Here is a 19,660-nt window from a genome sequence, read left to right as displayed (position 1 = left end):
AAGTGTATCTGAACCAGGAAAAGTGCCAGTTTAAGACACAGTTATATCTATAAATTGGCTTATGTACAAACCAGTATAGATGGTGAAGGAAATATATAGCGTTAAGTTTAAATGTCGAGGCTTTCTTAAATTCAAAATTAAATTAAAAAAATTAAATATAATGAATTAAGTCTTGCCTAAAAGCAGCATGAATGAAAGAAAATGACACTAAAGGCTCACATGATTTCTCATCTAGCTTATATACGAGGGCTGGATAACATTGTATTTCCTCAAGGAACCTCCAAATTATGATCTTCCAACTTACCCGGCTTTGATCCCTCAGGAACTGTCCCATTCCAAACCTGGTGTAAGAACTCAGGTCTGTTATCATTCATGTCAATAACGTTGATGACAATGTCGATGGGGTTCTCCACTTGGTTTCCATTAATATCCACTGCATGTGCCCTCAACTGTAAGAGTAATTAGAAAATGAAATGATTTAATGGATTTAGGTCTCCTGTGAGAAGATAAAAGATACCATAACCATAGCCCTAAACAGCACAGATGGATGAAAACCAAAAGCTATTCTTCCCATCAAAATACAAGTTAGCCAAACTATATTATTAAGGGAGATATAGCTGATAGGCATCTTGCTCAGAGCTCTATGACTCTAATCTGTACACTAAAGAGTGAAGCAGAAACAATCCACCTTTGAAGGCAAAGAAATTGAGCTTCAGAAAAGCTAAGTAACTTTACTCAGTTTATTGACAGAGCCCCTGTCCTAAGCCAGTTCTGTCCAGCTTCCAAATCCTTTCGCTAAATCCATACAAAAGAGTCAGGGTAATTAAAAATGTGGAACTGGCCTAAAGAACTCATAGAGAACAAGAGAAAAGATGAGAATTCGGAAAGAATGAAGTGTGCACATGGAATTTTGACTCTTTTTATTGTAAAAGTCATTCACTCATAAACAGTAAAAGTACATAAGACACTTTGTTCCTCTCCCAAGGTTGAGTTCTCAGTATTACAGGTATCCTTCTAGAAATTTTAGCTTTTTTCTTCCTTTCTAAACAAATATAATCACTCAGTTACTCTTGGAAAAATATCTTCAAAATCTTTTCATCCAGCACATAGAAAACCATTTCAATCTTTTCAAAGGCTGTGTAGTGTTCCATTGAACTGTTTCTTTTTAAAGGCGGTGCTTCTATGATTTTCCTGTTAAGTATGATGCTGGCTACTGGTTTCTGCTGGATATGCTTTATCAACTTAAAGAAGCATTAACATATCTTTTTTTCAATTTTGAGGTTATTTAGCACATGAAACTGTAAATTTTATTAGACAAGCCTTTTCAACATATACAGAGTCTCTTTTTCCCTTGACTTATTTAATATATTACATTAAGAGATTTTAATACTGAACTGTCCCTGCCATTCTATAATTAATTCTATTTTGTTATCAATATTGCTCATTTATGTGCAAGTAGTGAGAATCTGGAGAGCAAGAATTTACCCCAACACTGACCTGAAAATATTTATTTTTTGAGATTTAACCACATGACTTCAGCCAGTAAGAATTCATACAGAAGAAATATTTCAAATTTTTGGATTGGTATTTTTTGTATTCATAAATTACAGGATAGTCTAATTAGAGACTGGTCTACTGTATGCTACTTTACTCCATCCGTGTGTGTGCTCAGTCATGTCCTATTCTGTGCAACCCCATGGAGTGTAACCCTCCAGGCTCCTCTGTCCATGGAATTTGCCAGCCAGAAATACTGGAGTGGGTAGCTATTATGCTAGGGGATCTTCCCGACCCAGGGATCAAATTCGCCTCTTTTGAATCGCCTGCATTGGCGGGTGGATTCTTTACCACTGCGTCACCTGGGAAGCCCTGCCACCTTTACTAAGTTGCCGTATTAACGTGATGCTGTTTTGTAAAAGGCTTGAAAACTTCTTTATATTTTAGAACAATGTATTAATAAAAAGCATTAGAATTATGTGTTCATTAAGGCTTTTAAGAGAATTGGCTGGTAAAACAATCAAGGTCCTTGGGAGGAGAGAATTGAGTGATACTTAGGATTTAAAACGCATTTTTAGTTTTTCACATGTTATTTGCCAGTTTATGTCTAGGGTGTCTTGCTCTATCATATGTCTATATCTGTCTATATCAGATCAGATCAGATTAGATCAGTCGCTCAGTCGTGTCCGACTCTTTGCGACCCCATGAATCGCAGCACGCCAGGCCTCCCTGTCCATCACCAACTCCTGGAGTTCACTCAGACTCACGTCTATTGAGTCAGTGAGGCCATCCAGCCATCTCATCCTCTGTCGTCCCCTTCTCCTCCTGCCCCCAATCCCTCCCAGCATCAGAGTCTTTTCCAATGAGCCAACTCTTCGCATGAGGTGGCCAAAGTACTGGAGTTTCAGCTTTAGCATCATTCCTTCCAAAGAAATCCCAGGGCTGATCTCCTTCAGAATGGACTGGTTGGATCTCCTTGCAGTCCAAGGGACTCTCAAGAGTCTTCTCCAACACCACAGTTCAAAAGCATCAATTCTTCGGCGCTCCGCCTTCTTCACAGTCCAACTCTCACATCCATACATGACCACAGGAAAAACCATAGCCTTGACTAGACGGACCTTTGTTGGCAAAGTAATGTCTCTGCTTTTGAATATAATAATTTTCAAAACTTATATAATTTAAAAAGTTTGTACAAGTGCAAAAATTCAAAAAATATATTGAGAAAAATAGTCTAAAAAACACATTAGCATAAGTGACATAAAAAGTATGGGACAACTAAGTATGATCATGACATTGATGCTGAATCAATTGGAATACTAAATCAATACATATAGTGTTGAGACAACTGGGCTGGCCATAAAGGAAAAGCAAAGTCGGTCTATATACCTTTCTTCTTTTACTAAAATAAACTCCACAGAGGTTAAACATTTAGATGCAAATATAAATAAATAAATAAAACAGATAAAATGCAGGAGATTAGCATCTTGGAGTAGGAAAGATCTTTTTAAACATCTCCAGAAAGCCAGAATGGGGGGCTTCCCTGGTGGCTCAATGGTAAAGAATTCACCTGCCAATTCAGGAGATGCTGGTTTGATCTCTGGTCTGTGAGCTAAGATCCCACATGTCGCAGAGCAGCTAAAGCACATGTGCCACAACGATTTAGCTTGTGCTCTAGAGCCTGGGAGCCACAACTACTGAAGCTCTCGCACCCTAGAGACTGTGCTCTGCAAGAAAAGAAGCCACTGCAAAGAGAAGCCTGAGTGCCACAACTAGAGAGTAGGCTCACCACATCTAGAGAAAAGCCCACGCAATAACAGAGACTCAGCACAGCCAACAATTAATAAAAATAAAGCCAGAATGCACGATAAAATCAAAACAATGACAAATATCATAACGTAACAACTGTAAGTTATAGTGAGGGAAAAATTATAAGCAAAGTTTGAAAACAAATAACAACAAAGGAAATATATGAAAATCATGTATCAACATCTCTAGTAGATAAAAGGTTATTATAAGTGGATGGAGGAAAAGGTAACAACTTTCCCACCCCAAATTCAACCTAAGACGGGAATAGGGAATTTACTTTAATTGGATATTCAACACATGCAACTTAAAGCATCAAGATAAATTTTTCAGAAATAGCACTGGCAATAAATAAATAATGCCTGGAATTGATATGGAATGACAAGTATCTATTTTATAGTGGGGAGGTACTGGAACACAATACAACTCTTAAAGAGAACAATTTCACTATATTTATCAAATAATTCCAATTTTAGGAATTTTTTTCTGAGGACATAATGGGAAAATGTACAGAAAGCTGTTCATTGCTGCATGATTTATAGTTGTAAAATAAAGTAGAAAGAACTAAATCATCCAAGTATCTGCCAGTAGGTAATTAGTTACAATTATGTTAGAGCAAGCAATCAAAACTAATAATAGAAACAAATAATGATTCCAGATGTGGAAAGATGCTAAATCTTATGATTGCTAAGTGACAAAAGTTGGTTTCAGAGAATAATCCCAATTTCAAAAAAATATATTTATGAATCTATACACAAAGAAACATCTTACAGAATATTACCAAACTTAAAGAAAAGTGACTAGTTTATGTACTGGGATTGCAAATTCTTCTTACTTTATTACTAATACTGTATTATTTGAAAAGTTTTTACATTGTACCTATATTCTTTTCTAAGAGAAAATGATACTTTAATTAAAAGTTTTATTAGCTATTCATATAGAAATTGGAGTAGGAATAAAGATCAATTTAGGTTTCTCTATTAAACACATGAAAAAAAATCGTTGAAATCCTCTTCCAGAAAAATGGGCAAGCATGGCTAGAAAAAAAGGAAAGAAAAATGCTTTCTGGAATTTATACTTTAGTATTAATTCTTGATTTTTTAAATACTCAATACAATTTTTAATTGGGAAAATCAGTTTTAAATACATACTACTACTACTACTAAGTTGCTTCAGTCGTGTCCGACTCTGTGTGACCCCATAGACGGCAGCCCACCAGGCTCCCCCATCCCTGGGATTCTCCAGGCAGGAATACTGGAGTGGGTTGCCATTTCCTTCTCCAATGCATGAAAGTGAAAAGTGAAAGGAAGTCGCTTAGTCATGTCCGACTCTTAGTGATCCCATAGACTGCAGCCCACCAGGCTCCTGCGTCCATGGGATTTTCCAGGCAAGAGTGCTGGAGTGGGGTGCCATTGCCTTCTCCGTTTAAATACATACATATATTTAAAAACAGGAACATATAACTACATATAAGGGTTTCCCTGGTGGCTCAGATGGTAAAGAATTGCAGGAGGCTGCAATGTGGGAGACCTGGATCTGATCCCTGGGTTGGGAAGATCCACTTGAGCAGGGCATGGCAACCCACTCCAGTGTTCTTGCCTGGAGAATCCCCATGGACAAAGGAGCCTGTTGGGCTAACGTCCATGGGGCTGCAAAGAGTCAGACACGACTGAGTGACTAAGCACACACAGCACAACTATATACAAAAGCTGTTATAACTCAATCAAGAAATGAATAAAACAGAAAAGTAACATAAAATTAGCATAAGAAATATAACTGGATAGTATATCTAAGAAATGATTGCTCAGATTGGCAGGTTAATGAAACCAAGTATTGGCAGGGTTATGCAGAAAAGGGAAATCTTAATTCTCAGTAGGTAGATAAAAATGGCACGTCTTTCTGGAGATAATATGATCAACAAATAACACAATGAAAATACGCTATCCATTTTGTATGATGCTAATTAATGGTAATCATAGTATCAGGAGATAAACTGACAAACATAAATGTACTTGGTTGGCTAAAATGTTCATCAGGGTTTTGCTATGAAGTCTTACAACAAACCCAAATGAACTTTTGGGCCAAACCAATATTTTTATAAGAAACTGCTGTTAAAATTATAGTTTATATACATTCAGTGGAATACTATACAGCTATTAAAAATGTAATGATCGGTATGTAATTTACATGAAATAGCTTTGATCCCTTTCATGGCAATTTGTTCTTGTAAGTTCTTAACCACATATCTGAAGGCAAGTATCAGCATGCAAAGTCATAGTAATATGACTTAAGGCAATTTTTAGTTTTTCCTTGGCATTGTTTATCATGAGCATTCATAAATTTTATAAAAACAATTGTTTTATAAAAATAAAAAAAATATTAAATTGAAAAGGCTACAGATACATTTCTGGCATTAAAACATTCAGGATCAAAGCTTTAAGACTAATATGAGAGACAAATGTTAAACCTTGCACGTATTTGGAAGAGTGTTAATACAAAGAATTAACAGCTGGTTGAAATCTTACATGAAACCGGGCTATCAGCTCACGATCCAGAGGCTTGGTTACTGACAGCTGACCTGAGATGGGGTTGATAATGAAGATACCAGTTGGAGGCTGGTCAGCTCCTGGCCCAGTTACGCTGTACCGCAGAGAAAGGTTTTTATCTCTATCGGATCTGATCTGAGGGTCAAGAAGACAGTCACATTAAACAAGGGACTAAACGAGCTCATTATCAGAGACAGAGCATGCTACACCTCATGGCCTCTTCCAAACATACACCATTTCTTCCCATAAAATTCTTGAAGCTCTCCCAGTCCTATTTCTTGTTCTTGCTTCCTGGTGATGGGCTTCAAAAGAGATGTCACCTGTCACTAGAAGGACTGGGCCAATGTTAACATCCAAAGAACACTCACTAGGAGCAGCACAAAAGTCAAAATTAAGGAGTGTCCATTTTTAAACAGAATCCAAGTCTCTCCTGGAAATTTGGAGGTTAGAATATTTAACCCAGTAACAGGTGTCCAATTTAATGAAGAAAAAAACTATTTACTTTTTTGCATCAATTAGGACAAGAAATAACTGTCTATTCATAGTGTGAAAGAGCCTCAGGTGGGAACTCTAAGATTATGGTTGAGCCTGGGAGTCAGATTTCTGTACTTGCATTGTGCTGATGTTTTTCATTGCAACCAAAGCTTCCCATATTAAGTTGGCACCCAATACCCCAAATTCTTTATTAATAACAAAACATGCAAGAAATGATTTTATAATAGATTCTCTTATGCATAAAAATTATATCTGTTACAGGCTCACTGCTTTCTCCTCCAAATACAACATTTCCTGGCAAAATAAGCTTACAGATGAGTGGAACATAAATGTCCTTTGATGTTCCTAACATCATAGAAACAGGCTGCAGAAAGGGAGGAAGAATAGGACAGAAAAAAGGGCATTTGAGCAATACTGTTTGGAGGTGGTAAAAAGAAATATCTGTATATTAGACAAATACTTTTAATCCAGTAATAGAATCCAGTTTTTGTCTTGTTTTTTTAGTTAAGGCAAAATTCTTTAATTTTCTCATTCTCTATTAAAGTAGAAACACAGAAAACACCTTGATTTGGAGGTTACATATTTCACTGTTAAACTTAATTATAATACATATTACCATAGACTGGACAACACAAATAAATGACATTAAAAAATACAGCCTTCAGTAAGTATGTATTGAAATGCTAAATTAATCATATACAGAAACATTACTTTCTACTAAATTTGAGAATACAGCTAGTTGTCTCATTTTCTTTTTGTAATAAATAACAAGTTGCTAATTTTACTAAGCATATAGAAATGTCTGTCATGTTTTTCCCCCCCTGGGTCTGATAGTATGCATTCAGAGTAACTGGAAAAAAAAAAACCTTGCTCTTCAAATCTGAAAGCCTATGTTTTTTGTGCAGCCCCAGGGAGTCTGTTAATGGTATCAGAGGTCATTTTTTTATTTCTTTAAAAATCTCTCAAATGCACTCAGTACCAGCATTTTTAGCAATGATTGCCCCTTTATTTTTTCTTTGGCCCAGAAGCTATCTGTAGAGGGCAAAGATCATCATGGGGAATGCAGCTTTCAGACAGGGAAGATAAGGTGGAAGGGGAAGGGTACAGTGTGGGTGTGAATGCATGAGGGAGCTGCTGCTGCTGCTGCTGCTAAGTCGTTTCAGTCGTGTCTGACTCTGTGCGACTAGGGTGTATATATTCAGACACCGAACAAACTTCAGCATCCATGGCACACTGGACGGACCCACAGAAAGCTCTGCCTGTAAATAACCCAAGGTAATGAAAAAGAGACTCTTTACAACCCTAGAGACATTTCATCAATACAAAATAGTACACACATGTCTTAAACTCTACTTTGTGGAAAAAAGAGACAGAAGCACTTCTAACATACACTGAACACATGCCACAGAGATCAGTGAAATCGTGTCACCCTACCCTGACGAGCTCTTGAGGAAAAGGCCCTCTGGAGTTTTCTGGCAAGTTGATGGGAGGGATAACCCAGTCTCTCTTCTGCCTTTGCAGGTAGCCATTGTGCTTAGTCACTTGTCTTGGAAACACTATTTCTTCTATTTCTCGTGATTCCTTCACATGAAAATACAAGAAGACATTCCTGAGTACTAGAAAAACACTTTCTGAAAGTACATCAATATCAATGGATACCCGTAAGTATAGAATCACACTTTATTATAGGCAAGAAAATAAGTCTGGAGGCCCTGTCCTCATCCCCCTATTAAAATAATAGAAAGCACCATAAAATTGTGGGCTTCCCTGGTGGCTCAGCTGGTAAAGAATCCACCTGCAACGCGGGAGACCTGGGTTCGATCCCTGGGTTGGGAAGATCCCCTGGAGAAGGGAACAGCTATCCACTCCAGTATTCTGGCCTGGAGAATTCCATGGACTGTATAGTCCATGGGGTCACAAAGAGCTGGACACAATTGAGCGATTTTTTCCAATTTCACCATAAAATTGTGGGTGACACTGTTTATTGAAAAATGAAATACCAAACAATGTATTAGGTGGCTCAGCTGTGTAAACTATTTGCAGTTTCTATAAACCATCTTAGATAGTAGTTAACATTGAGCAAAATTTAATAGTACCCTTTATACATTTCTCATTAGTTTAAACCACAGTTCAGGTAATGTGCTACTGTACATTAAATTTAGATCTTGATGTGCTAAAATATAATTTGAATTCCAAGAGAAGTTTAATACATACTGCTAAGGAACGTCTCAAATATTTATGACCCTATTAAATCCCACAGAATTAATGCTGTAATTATTCTAAACCTATGTCAGCTATGATGGATGCTATAGATGACCCACTTTGCACATGGGGTATTAATCTCTGCTGGATGTCAACATTTTCTTCTGTTTTTCCCTGTATCTGTGGACATTTTAGCCATTAGCCCACGCTGCTTCAATGCAAACATCCAAGCTGGTTTGCTGGAACACAGTGAATCCTCAACAACAACAAAAGCATCTTTTCATTCAATTAGTTACCAGATCCTTATTTTATATTACCCAAATGACATGATTTCCCTTCACAGTTAATAGATTAACAAATTACATTTCACATAATGAAAGTCTAACATTGGTATAAGAGAAAAAATGATATCTTTTTCTCTAATATCTATTCACATTTGATTATTGCTGTGGCTCTCACATTTACAATACCAACAATGAATATGTGTATTCTTATATTTTAATGTAACAGTTATAGTTCATAAAATCACAGACCAATTATATGAATATGGCATCGCCCCCATATTTATTTCCAATTAACTCAAAGAACTATAATATTCAGAAACTAATAGTGTTATCATAACTTTACTGAAGAAGTTATTGTATCTTATTTAAAATCCTTAAAATAGTGGCTTACACAAAAGAAGTACTTAGCAAATGTTCAGTTGAAATAAATTTTCCGTTAAAAGTGTTGCGATGCACGATACTGGATGCTTGGGGCTGGTGCACTGGGACGACCCAGAGGGATGGTACGGGGAGGGAGGAGGGAGGAGGGTTCAGGATGGGGAACACATGTATACCTGTGGCAGATTCATTTTGATATATGGCAAAACCAATACAATATTTTAAAGTTAAATAAAATAAAATTTAAAAAAGTGTATCTTATTTGTTTTATCTTGTCTTACAGCAATTTCCACCAGAAGGAGTGTATTATTCCTAAAAGTCACGCCCATAGCATAAATAATTCAAATTCCCCAATTTGATTATTGAGGGACAAGACAAAAACCCAATACTCCTTGGCAGAAATGTTTTCCTGTTACTACTGTAAATCTCTACTTCCCCTGCCATAAGTTTGTTTGATGACAACTTATAAACAACTGTTTATCTTGTGGTTAAATTTGACAGCTTGTAAAGCTTCTAAGTAATTTAAAACAAACAACTATTTCTAAGTAAATTTAAGTTATAAATCTCAAAGTATAAACAAATCTTTCAAATACAGTTTAGGACTGCTGATAAAACATTTAATCTAAAGTATCCTGTAAAATTAAAAAAAACAAACAAACAGCAAAATAGTACTGCAGCAACTGAAGTTGATAAAAATTCCAATACTGGCCACTCATTGATCTGATGCAAAGTATGCACATAGTTCAAACTGTACAATCCTGATTAAGTCCATCCAAAGCCATACTTAGATACTCTACCTTCACTGAATCCTCAGGTAAGGCTGGTTTGAGGCTCAGTTTTACTGCTACTTGCCACTTTTCCTGAGTCTCTTTGTCTTGAGCATATATCAGGAACTTCGAGTGTTCAGAGGAGAGGGGGAAGCTTCTCACGGCATACACCATACCATCTTCATCCACCTTAAAATCTGCTGGCTCGCTGCTCTCATACTGTACTTTTCTTTTCCCATTGCAGTTGCTAAACTTCACTGTAAAAATAAATAAATAAAATTAATTATATTACAAAGGCAAAAACAATTATCCATCTAAATCTATATCCAGCTTCAGTTCAGTTCAGTTCAGTCGCTCAGTCGTGTCCGACTCTTTGCGACCCCATGAATTGCAGCATGCCAGGCCTCCCTGTCCATCACCAACTCCCGGAGTTCACCCAAACTCATATCCTTCGAGTCCGTAATGCCATCCAGCCATCTCATCTTCTGTCGTCCCCTTCTCCTCCTGCCCCTAATCCCTCCCAGCATCAGAGTCTTTTCCAATGAGTCAACTCTTCGCATGAGGTGGCCAAAGTATTGGAGTTTCAGCTTTAGCATCAGTCTTTGCAAAGAACACCCAGGACTGATCTCCTTTAGAATGGACTGGTTGGATCTCCTTGCAGTCCAATGGATTCTCAAGAGTCTTCTCCAACACCACAGTTCAAAAGCCTCAATTCTTCAGTGCTCAGCTTTCTTCACAGTCCAACTCTCACATCCATACATGACCACTGGGAAAACCATAGCCTTGACTAGACGGACCTTTATTGGCAAAGTAATGTCTCTGCTTTTGAATATGCTATCTAGGTTGGTCATAACTTTCCTTCCAAGGAGTACACGTCTTTTAATTTCATGGCTGCAATCACCATCTGCAGTGATTTTGGAGCCCAGAAAAATAAAGTCTGACACTGTTTCCACTGTTTCCCCATCTATTTCCCATGAAGTGATGGGACCAGAGGCCATGATCTTTGTTTTCTGAATGTTGAGCTTTAAGCCAACTTTTTCAATCTCCTCTTTCACTTTCATCAAGAGGCTTTTTAGTTCCTCTTCACTTTCTGCCATAAGGGTGGTGTCATCTGCATATCTGAGGTTATTGATATTTCTCCTGGCAATCTTGATTCCAGCTTGTGCTTCTTTCAGCCCAGTGTTTCTCATGATGTACTCTGCATGTAAGTTAAATAAGCTTAGGGTAGAATAAAACTTAGTAACATGAAATGTTACTCATTGGAAAAGACCTTGATGCTGGGAAAGAATGAAGGCAGGAGGAGAAGCGGACAACAGAGGATGAGATAGTTGGATGGCCTCACCAACTCGATGGATGTGAGTTTGAGCAAACTCCAGGAGATGGTGAAGGATGAGGAAGCCTAGCGTGCTACAGTCCATGGCGTCACAAAGAGTGGGACACGACTGCGTGACTGAACTGAACATGAAATGCAAAAATTTTATTTTTACATTAGTCAAAGAATTGTTATCTTGAAATTTTTATACAACTTTTAAAGGTTACACTCGGTTTATAGTTATTTTAAAATATTATTTACATTTCCCATGTTTCACGTGCCGTGCATGCCAAATCGCTTCAGTCGTGTCAGACTCTTTGCGATCCAGGGACTATATACAGCCCATGAGGCTCCTCTGTCCATGGGATTCTCCAGGCAAGAATACTGAGTGGGATACTATGCCCTCCCCTCCAGGGGATCTTCCTGACACAGGGATCGAACCCGTGTCTCCTGCCTTGCAGGCGGATTTCTTTACTGGCTGAGCCACCAGCGAAGCAATACATCCTTTTAGCCTGTCTTACACCCAACAGTTTGTACCTACTACTTCTCCATCCCTAAATTTCCCCTCACTTCACTCCCCACTGGTAACCACTAGATTGTTCTCTTTATCTGTGAGTCTGCTTCTTTTTTTGTTATAGTCACTAGTTAATTTTAATTTTTGATTCCACATATAAGTGATATAATATAGTAGCTGTCTTTTTCTAACTTATTTCACTTGGTGTAATCCCCTCCAAGTCCATCCATGTTGCTACAAGTGGCAAAACTTCACTCTAGGTATGGCTGAGTAGTATTCCATTTTATATATATGTCACATCACATCTTCTTTATCCATTCATCTGTTGATGGACACTTAGGTTGCGTCCATATCTTGGCAACTGTAAATAATGCTGCAATGATCACCTGAGTGCATGTTTTCTTTTCAAAAGAGTCTTTCTTTCTTTTCTTTTCTTTTTTTTTTTTTTTTTAAGATTTATACTCAGGAGTGGAATTGCTGGATCATATGGTAGTTCTGTTTCAGGAATTTTCTTTCTAGAGAATGTCAGATGTTCTGAGTTATTCCCCAGCATCTCCTTGTTCCAAAGTCTTCCTCTTCCTTCCACAAGCTCCTGGATTCTGGACCCTCAGGAATACCTGTTCCTTTCCAGGTCTCACCGATGCTGCCTTCCATTCCCTAACAAACTTCTACTGATACTATACATCTCAGCTCCAGAGTCACTGAGGGCAGAAAAAATTACTGCTTTTCAGTCTTTGTGTAGCAACCTGAACTCATCACCATAGTTCTAAAGCCACGCCTGACACTCACAGTGCAAGAACTTCAGAGCAAATTTTCTTAGCTATCTTGTATACCCTGCATGTTTCCTGGCATGCAGCCTTAATATATAATTTTGGAATAAATTCTGAAAGGAATAAAGCAATAATATTCATCAATACTGAATGCCCACTATGCTCCAGAACGACAAAACCTCATGGTACTTAAAAGGTGATTAATTGGCCACTTCTAGCTCTTGTGGTGTTTATCCTAGCTTTATGAAGTACTAACCGTTCTGTAGGTTTTCAAACAAATGAAAATAAAGGTACATCTCAAAATAAACAACTGAAAATGTCTTAAGAATAGAAAAAAATGAAAAAAAAAAAGTCAATATCTTAATTAGCTCTATCTTACATGTAATGACTTAAAAGTTGAAAAAAATGAATGCTTTCTTAAAGGCAACATCAAGCAGCTTATGTCTCACTGGAAACAAAACAAAGGTTAAACCACGTACTTATAAATGTAGAACTAGACCTATTCAAGCCAAAATAAAATTATAATAAAAATATTCTCCACGGAAGATGATTTTCTTTGAAATTCTTAATCATTCTTTTTGAAGAAAAATTCTATGGGAAGAACATAAAAGGATCAAAGAAAAAAAATAATTTTTCACTTCTGTAAACATGTGAGGTTATGTTCTGACCACAATTACACTGGATACATTTTGGAATTCAATTAATAGTCACACATAACAAAGTAAAATCATATATATTTTTTGCATTTTCCAAGGACCTACGTTCATTTTTTGAACTCCCACCCACATGTGAATTAATTAAATTCTTTTGTTTTCATCAGCATAAATTCACTGAGATGCACACCAGACCACAAATAACATGCAAGCTTATTACCCTAAGTAACCGTAAAATCCTTGATAACAGTCATAAAATACTTCACTGAATATATTATTTTCCCACATAATCCACATATACCATCCTTCATCTTTCAAACATTGCAAAATGAAAAGTTGTATCTCACACTAGATTATGATAAGTCAAAATATTTGTCTTTGAAGTAGAAATATCCCAGAAGATAACTTAATTACCCCATCTTACATGCCATGTGATTTAAAAATGAAACATGGGAATCTTTTCTATAAAACAATGCCATCTACTGCTTGTCTTTTATTAAGACAACAAAATGAAAAGTCAAATTGTTTAGGGGAGCCCTGCTGAGAAATCAAAATGAAAGACTTCAGCATCTTCTTGTATAAAAATTCCCTTTTATATCACAAAAGGTATTCACCATACTTAAAAACATACAATGTGGATGAGAAACGTTAAACACTTTTCTGCACTTTCTTGTTGACTTTTACAGTCTGGTATTCCTCATCCATTCACACCTGGATTGTTGCATCTGCCTGCGTGGGTGGTCTTTCTCCTGCTCCAGGTCACTGCGTGTCCACTTCTAGACTAAACATCTGCAGTGATTTTCTCCTCCCTGCCTGCAATATTATATGTTAACTCTTTGACCTAGTATACAATGCTCTCTTAATTCTTAGTCACTTGGTCTTTTTGGTTTTATCTATTGGGTTGGTCGAAAAGTTGAACAGGTTTTTTTTTCCTGTTTTTCCATCTTACAGAAAAACCCAACCGAACTTTTTCACTAACGCAATACATCATCTTCTACAATTTATTCTGCCCAGTCAGACAGATTTCTCAGCCAGTTTCCACATTGCTGTGGCCCACATTCTACGCATGGGTGCTCAGTCCCTTCAGCAGTGTCTGATCTTTGTGACCCTATGGACTGTACCCCGCCAGGCTCCTCTGTCCATGGGATTCTCCAGGCAAGAATACTGGAGTGGGTAGCCATGTCCTCCTCCAGGGGATCATCCCAACCCAGGGACAGAAACTGCATCTCTTGCATTTCCTGCATTGCAGGTGGGTTCTTTACCCACTGAACCACCTGGGAAGCCCCTACACTCATATTTATCACCTTTTCTGGGCCTGGACCACTCCTCTCCCCTTTCTCCTAGCCACAGCTTCAGAGTCAGGGAAAGGGGCCTCTTGGATGTCCTTAGAAAAATGGCAGCCTGTGCCCTTATTTGGGAAGGCTCTGAAATTAAAAAAAAAAAAAAAGTGTTCCTATGTTTCCTGTCCATAGAAATACATATTAGCACTTTGTTTATTATAATAATAATTATAATAAGTAATGTCTACTTATTAATGATTTCATGTGACTAGATCTTGTCTCTGTAAGTGGACCATAACCTCACTGTGGCTTCCTGACAGTGAGTCTGAGTTCTTTTGTTTCTTTGACACTTAACAGTGATAGGACAGAATAAATATTCATTAAATACTACAGACCAATTATATAGATTAATATCTAAATTAAAAAAAAATACTAGAAAGCAGGAAGCGACTTAGCAGCAGCAGCAGCAGCCTATTATAGCAATACTCAACAACAACAACAAAACCCAGGGACTTGCAATAATTTGACTTTGTTTAGGTGGTTGGGTTATGAAAGAAAATGAATTAATACTTGTTGAATGCTAGGCACTTAAAAAAACACTTAAGGTTAGGTTATCTACTTTAACCTAAAGAATAACCACCCAAAGTGAGAGTTGTTCTCTCTGTTCTACGGACAGGGCAGAAAATTCAGAAATCCATCTACACTCCATGCTGCTTGACTCCTTGTGTTTGCTTGCCCTACAAAAACACGAAAGGATCTAACTCAACTCATATGTCTTAAACCTTTAATAAACAATAAAAGTAAATCAATGATAAAGAGGCTTGGTAGATGCTTGGGAAGAGAACAGTGCCACGTTTAAATCTTTGAAAGTATCAAAGTAACTAGCATATTAAAAAGGAGTTCTTCGATTGGAGTACAGCCTAAAGGTCCCACAGAGGGGAGGAACTGAGCCCCTTAGGGACTTGTGAGTGTGTGTGACAGATGAAAAAAATTCACACTCACTGCTACTGTCAAGGACTTTGGCTCATCTGCTACTCAGCTACCTATTTGGAGTCAGGTGTCAAAAAGCTACAAGCCAGCAAAGATGGAGGCCTTTGAAAAAATGTGCCTTTTCCTACCAAGGGTCACTGCAGATCCTACGAATGAGAAGTGTGTGACCCCAGACAGTCTGGCTCTGAGAAAACACTTTGGAGGAAACCATAAAGGTGGTCACTTAAAATCTTTTAGCTTTTCTAGTACCCTTGTCCCCATTGGTTTAATACTTCTGTCATCAAACTATTCTGAGATTTTTAAACAAATGCTAATTTTCATTGCTCTGATATTAAGATAAGCAACGTTTTGGGCATCACTCAGTTTTAAAGGACTGTGATGTATTATGTGTTGTATTAACTGTAAATGTGTTGTATTGATATTAATTCTTTTTGTACATTCAACGAGTGAAATCAATACCTTAACTGAAAATAAGTCCACTGCCAACTGAAAAAGTTTTCCTTAGTGAGATATTGGTCCTGACTTCATCCTGTGGTTGTGATTTAATGCACAAACAGCACCTCGTTCACATGCTTAATCAGTAATTACCAGGTTTTACTGCTTTCAAAGTCACGCAAATTAAAAAGCTTGCTAACTTCAATGGTACTATGGACTAGATTGCTTTCTCTTAAATTCACAGGCTGAAATTCTAATTCCTAATACCTCAGAATATAAGTATTAGGCTGGCCAAATATTCATTTGGGTTGTAACATCTTACAGAAAAACCCAAACAAAATTTTGGCCAACCCAATGTATTTGGGAGTCACAAAGAATCGGACACGACTGAGCGACTGAACTTAATGTATTTGGAGATATGGTTTTCAAAGAGGTAATTAAGGTAAATGAGCTCATATGAGTAGACCCTCATCCAGTATTACTGACATCTTATAAGAAAAGGAAATTTGGACATAGTTGCACATATACACAGAGGAAAGGTCATTGTATGGACACAGGGAAAGATGGCCATCTGGAAGACAAGGAGAAAGATCTCGAGAAAATCCAAACCCGTTGGCACCTTGATCTCAGACTTCCAGTCTCCAGAACTGTGAGATAAATTTCTGTCGTTTAAACCACCCACTCTGTAGTCTAACAAGTGGGTAACACATGAATTCCATTTATTAACAATGGGTCAATGTTTATTCAATGCTGTCTTGTTCACTTTTGACTTAGCTGCACCATGAATATTTTCTCAAATTTGACAAGATTCACTTCTGCCCTAGCACCAAATGCTGAGCCTTACTTACATGAAAATTTTTATAGAAACATAGACATTAACAGAAAAATAAAAAGTGGAAAACCATTATGCTATAGAACCTTAGTCACAGCACCAATATATATTTATAATTCATATATTTATTTACTATTTATAGACTTTCAAAAGGTTTTCAGAAGGACTACGACAGAATATGTTTACCAAAAAAGTTGGTTAAAAATAAAAAGGAGAATAGACAGAAGCCACGTGAAAGGGAGAAAGAGATATCCAAGGGACATGGTAAAATTAGTAAGATTAGATTTAAAATTTAACTTTGAAAATGAGAAAAGCAAACATCACAGTCATATGACTTGTGGGGAGAAATATATAGTTCACTGAAACGAAGCTGCTTCTGTTATTCACACATTTTCTTAATGGATGTTAGGCAAAGAATTCTCAGTAACTTAATAATATTTTCAACTTTCATTTTCCAAAACAGGAAGCAGTTTGATCATTTTTAATATATAGGTTTTAAATAAAAGGTGATGATATGTTTATTTTAAAATAAAATACATCCTTAGCAGTGAAACCATTCTCTATGTTTCTGTTATGGCAGATACATGACATTATGCATTTGTCAAAAGCCATAGCCTAAGCCGCAACTAAGGGTGAATCCTAAAGTAAAATAAGGATTTATAGTAATGTATCATTATTGGTTGCAGCAAATGTGCTACATTAATGCAAGATGTTAGTAACAGGGAAAACTTTCAAGGGGGGTATGAACTCTGTATTTTGCACTCAATTTTTCTGTAAACTTAGAACTTTTCTAAACAATAGTATATTAATAATTTAAAAAATATTCCCCCAAGGGGATGGACTAACCAGCTATATTATCAGATATTTGAAAGGAGTAGATAGCTGTGAATATCCTCAGTCTCTGCCAAGCATGAGTGCCAGTGAATTACTCCAACATGATGTTAGCAGGAGCCAGATAATATAACTTAATCAATAACTTTACATAAACATCCTATGTATGGAGATACTGAATTGGTGTTTCACGAAAGCCATAATATTTTATTACATGTAATAAAGTTGAAATTCTGTTATTTTAAAAAAAGGAACTCAATTTGAAATATTTTTTCTGACAATCTTCTTTATATTAGAATATTAATTTTTCTTGAGTGCTCAAATAACTTAAAGTAGAAACTCCAGAATTTCAAAACATAGGATAAAAGAAAATGAGCTGCTTTAGACAACTGAAAAAACAAGCTTGATCCACTGAATAATTCAAATTTAAAACAACTCTGTTGCTGCTAAGTCACTTCAGTCGTGTCTGACCCTGTGCGACCCCATAGACGGCAGCCCATCAGGCTCCCCCGTCCCTGGGATTCTCCAGGCAAGAACACTGGAGTGGGTTGCCATTTCCTTCTAATGCATGAAAGGGAAAAGTGAAAGTGAAGTCGCTCAGTCGTGTCCGACCCTCAGCGACCCCATGGACCGCAGCTTTCCAGGCTCCTCCATCTATAGGATTTTCCAGGCAAGAGTACTGGAGTGGGGTGCCATTGCCTTCTCCGAAAACAACTCTACACACAATTAAATGTATGTGCCTAAAAACATCATAGTATTAAATAAGAAATTTATTATTAGAGCCACTGCATGGTTTCCATATGTAATATGTAGTTAATGTGTTCTAGACTACATAGAACTTTGTTAACATGATTAATACAAAATTAAACACCAGTGAAATAATTATTTTAAAGTAATTTTGACTCTTAAAACTATACCTCAAATTAATGTTAACCATAAAAACATAATATCCTTATAAAATATTAATAGGAAACCACAGATCTTCTATATTAAACGTATTAGCAGTTTAATAGCACACATTAACCATAGGGATGAAAATGTGAACATATACACATATGGTTTATAATTCTTGCCTAAGTAAAGCATCAACCATATTTAGAAACAATTATGAGAGAATACTGTAAAAGAATTTTGTGCCTAAATACCCCATTGACTTTTATGGTATTTTTTTTGCCACATTAATGGCTATTTCTGAAGGCAAACTGGGAAAACAGAAAGAGTTTCAGTGTTGACAGATGTTCCCCTTCCATGTGTACAGGGCAATATTTATTAAGGAACTAGATCTTTATTAATGAAGAAGTTATAGGGAGAAAGGTAGGGAAGAATTATCTTAACACTAAGGATTTCATGTTTTTTTTTCTTATAGATCCCAATGAAGAATGGTTATCAACTGCAGGTTTGCTCATAAATCAGCTTAGATATTCTTTGCTTACTCTAGACTCTTTCTGAGTTTCAATTTCAGCAACAATTATTCCTAGAGCCACTTAGAATCCACCAATCCTTTTCACACATGCACAGTGGGATACACTAGAGATAGTCTAGAAATGTCCACATGGACTTTGGTAGAAAAAGTCAGTACACTTTCTCTTTCTTTTTTAAGATATATGTATATATATTTTTTGATGTGGATCATTTTAAAAGTCTTTATTGAATTTGTTACAATATTACTTCGGTTTTATGCTTTGGTTTTTTGGCTGCAAGGCATGTGGGATCCTAGCTCCCCAACCACTGAGCAAACCCATACTCTGCATTGGAAGGTGCTTTACTGCTGGATCACCTGGAAAGTCCCACATTTTTTTCATAGCATCTAATTATAATAAGACGAAGAAGGCAATGGCACCCCACTCCAGTACTCTCGCCTGGAAAATCCCATGGATGGAGGAGCCTGGAAAGCTGCGGTCCACGGGGTCGCTAGGAGTCGGACACGACTGAGCGACTTCACTTTCACTTTTCACTTGCATGCATTGGAGAAGGAAACGGCAACCCACTCCAGTGTTCTTGCCTGGAGAATCCCAGGGACGGCGGAGCCTGGTGGGCTGCCGTCTGTGGGGTTGCACAGAGTCGGACACAACTG

At 37.1% G+C, this 19,660-nt stretch overlaps 1 protein-coding gene across 1 annotated transcript in view; it reads right to left on the bottom strand.

Annotated features, from left to right (window-relative positions):
* CDH2 (cadherin 2) overlaps nt 1-19,660 on the bottom strand; it is a 247,160-nt gene that overhangs the window by 57,531 nt on the left and 169,969 nt on the right. Inside the window, exons 3-6 of the mRNA XM_055559737.1 lie at nt 10,000-10,226; nt 7,773-7,919; nt 5,823-5,978; nt 305-449 (exon numbers count right to left, since the gene is read on the bottom strand). Of these exons, the coding sequence (XP_055415712.1) occupies nt 305-449; nt 5,823-5,978; nt 7,773-7,919; nt 10,000-10,226 (675 nt within the window). The remainder of the gene's footprint in view (nt 1-304; nt 450-5,822; nt 5,979-7,772; nt 7,920-9,999; nt 10,227-19,660) is intronic.

This window comes from Bubalus kerabau, chromosome 21, assembly GCF_029407905.1.
Source record: "Bubalus kerabau isolate K-KA32 ecotype Philippines breed swamp buffalo chromosome 21, PCC_UOA_SB_1v2, whole genome shotgun sequence".
Taxonomy (NCBI): Eukaryota; Metazoa; Chordata; class Mammalia; order Artiodactyla; family Bovidae; genus Bubalus; species Bubalus kerabau.
Note: the sequence above shows the minus strand (reverse complement) of the source record. Positions and strands in the feature narration are given on the sequence as shown.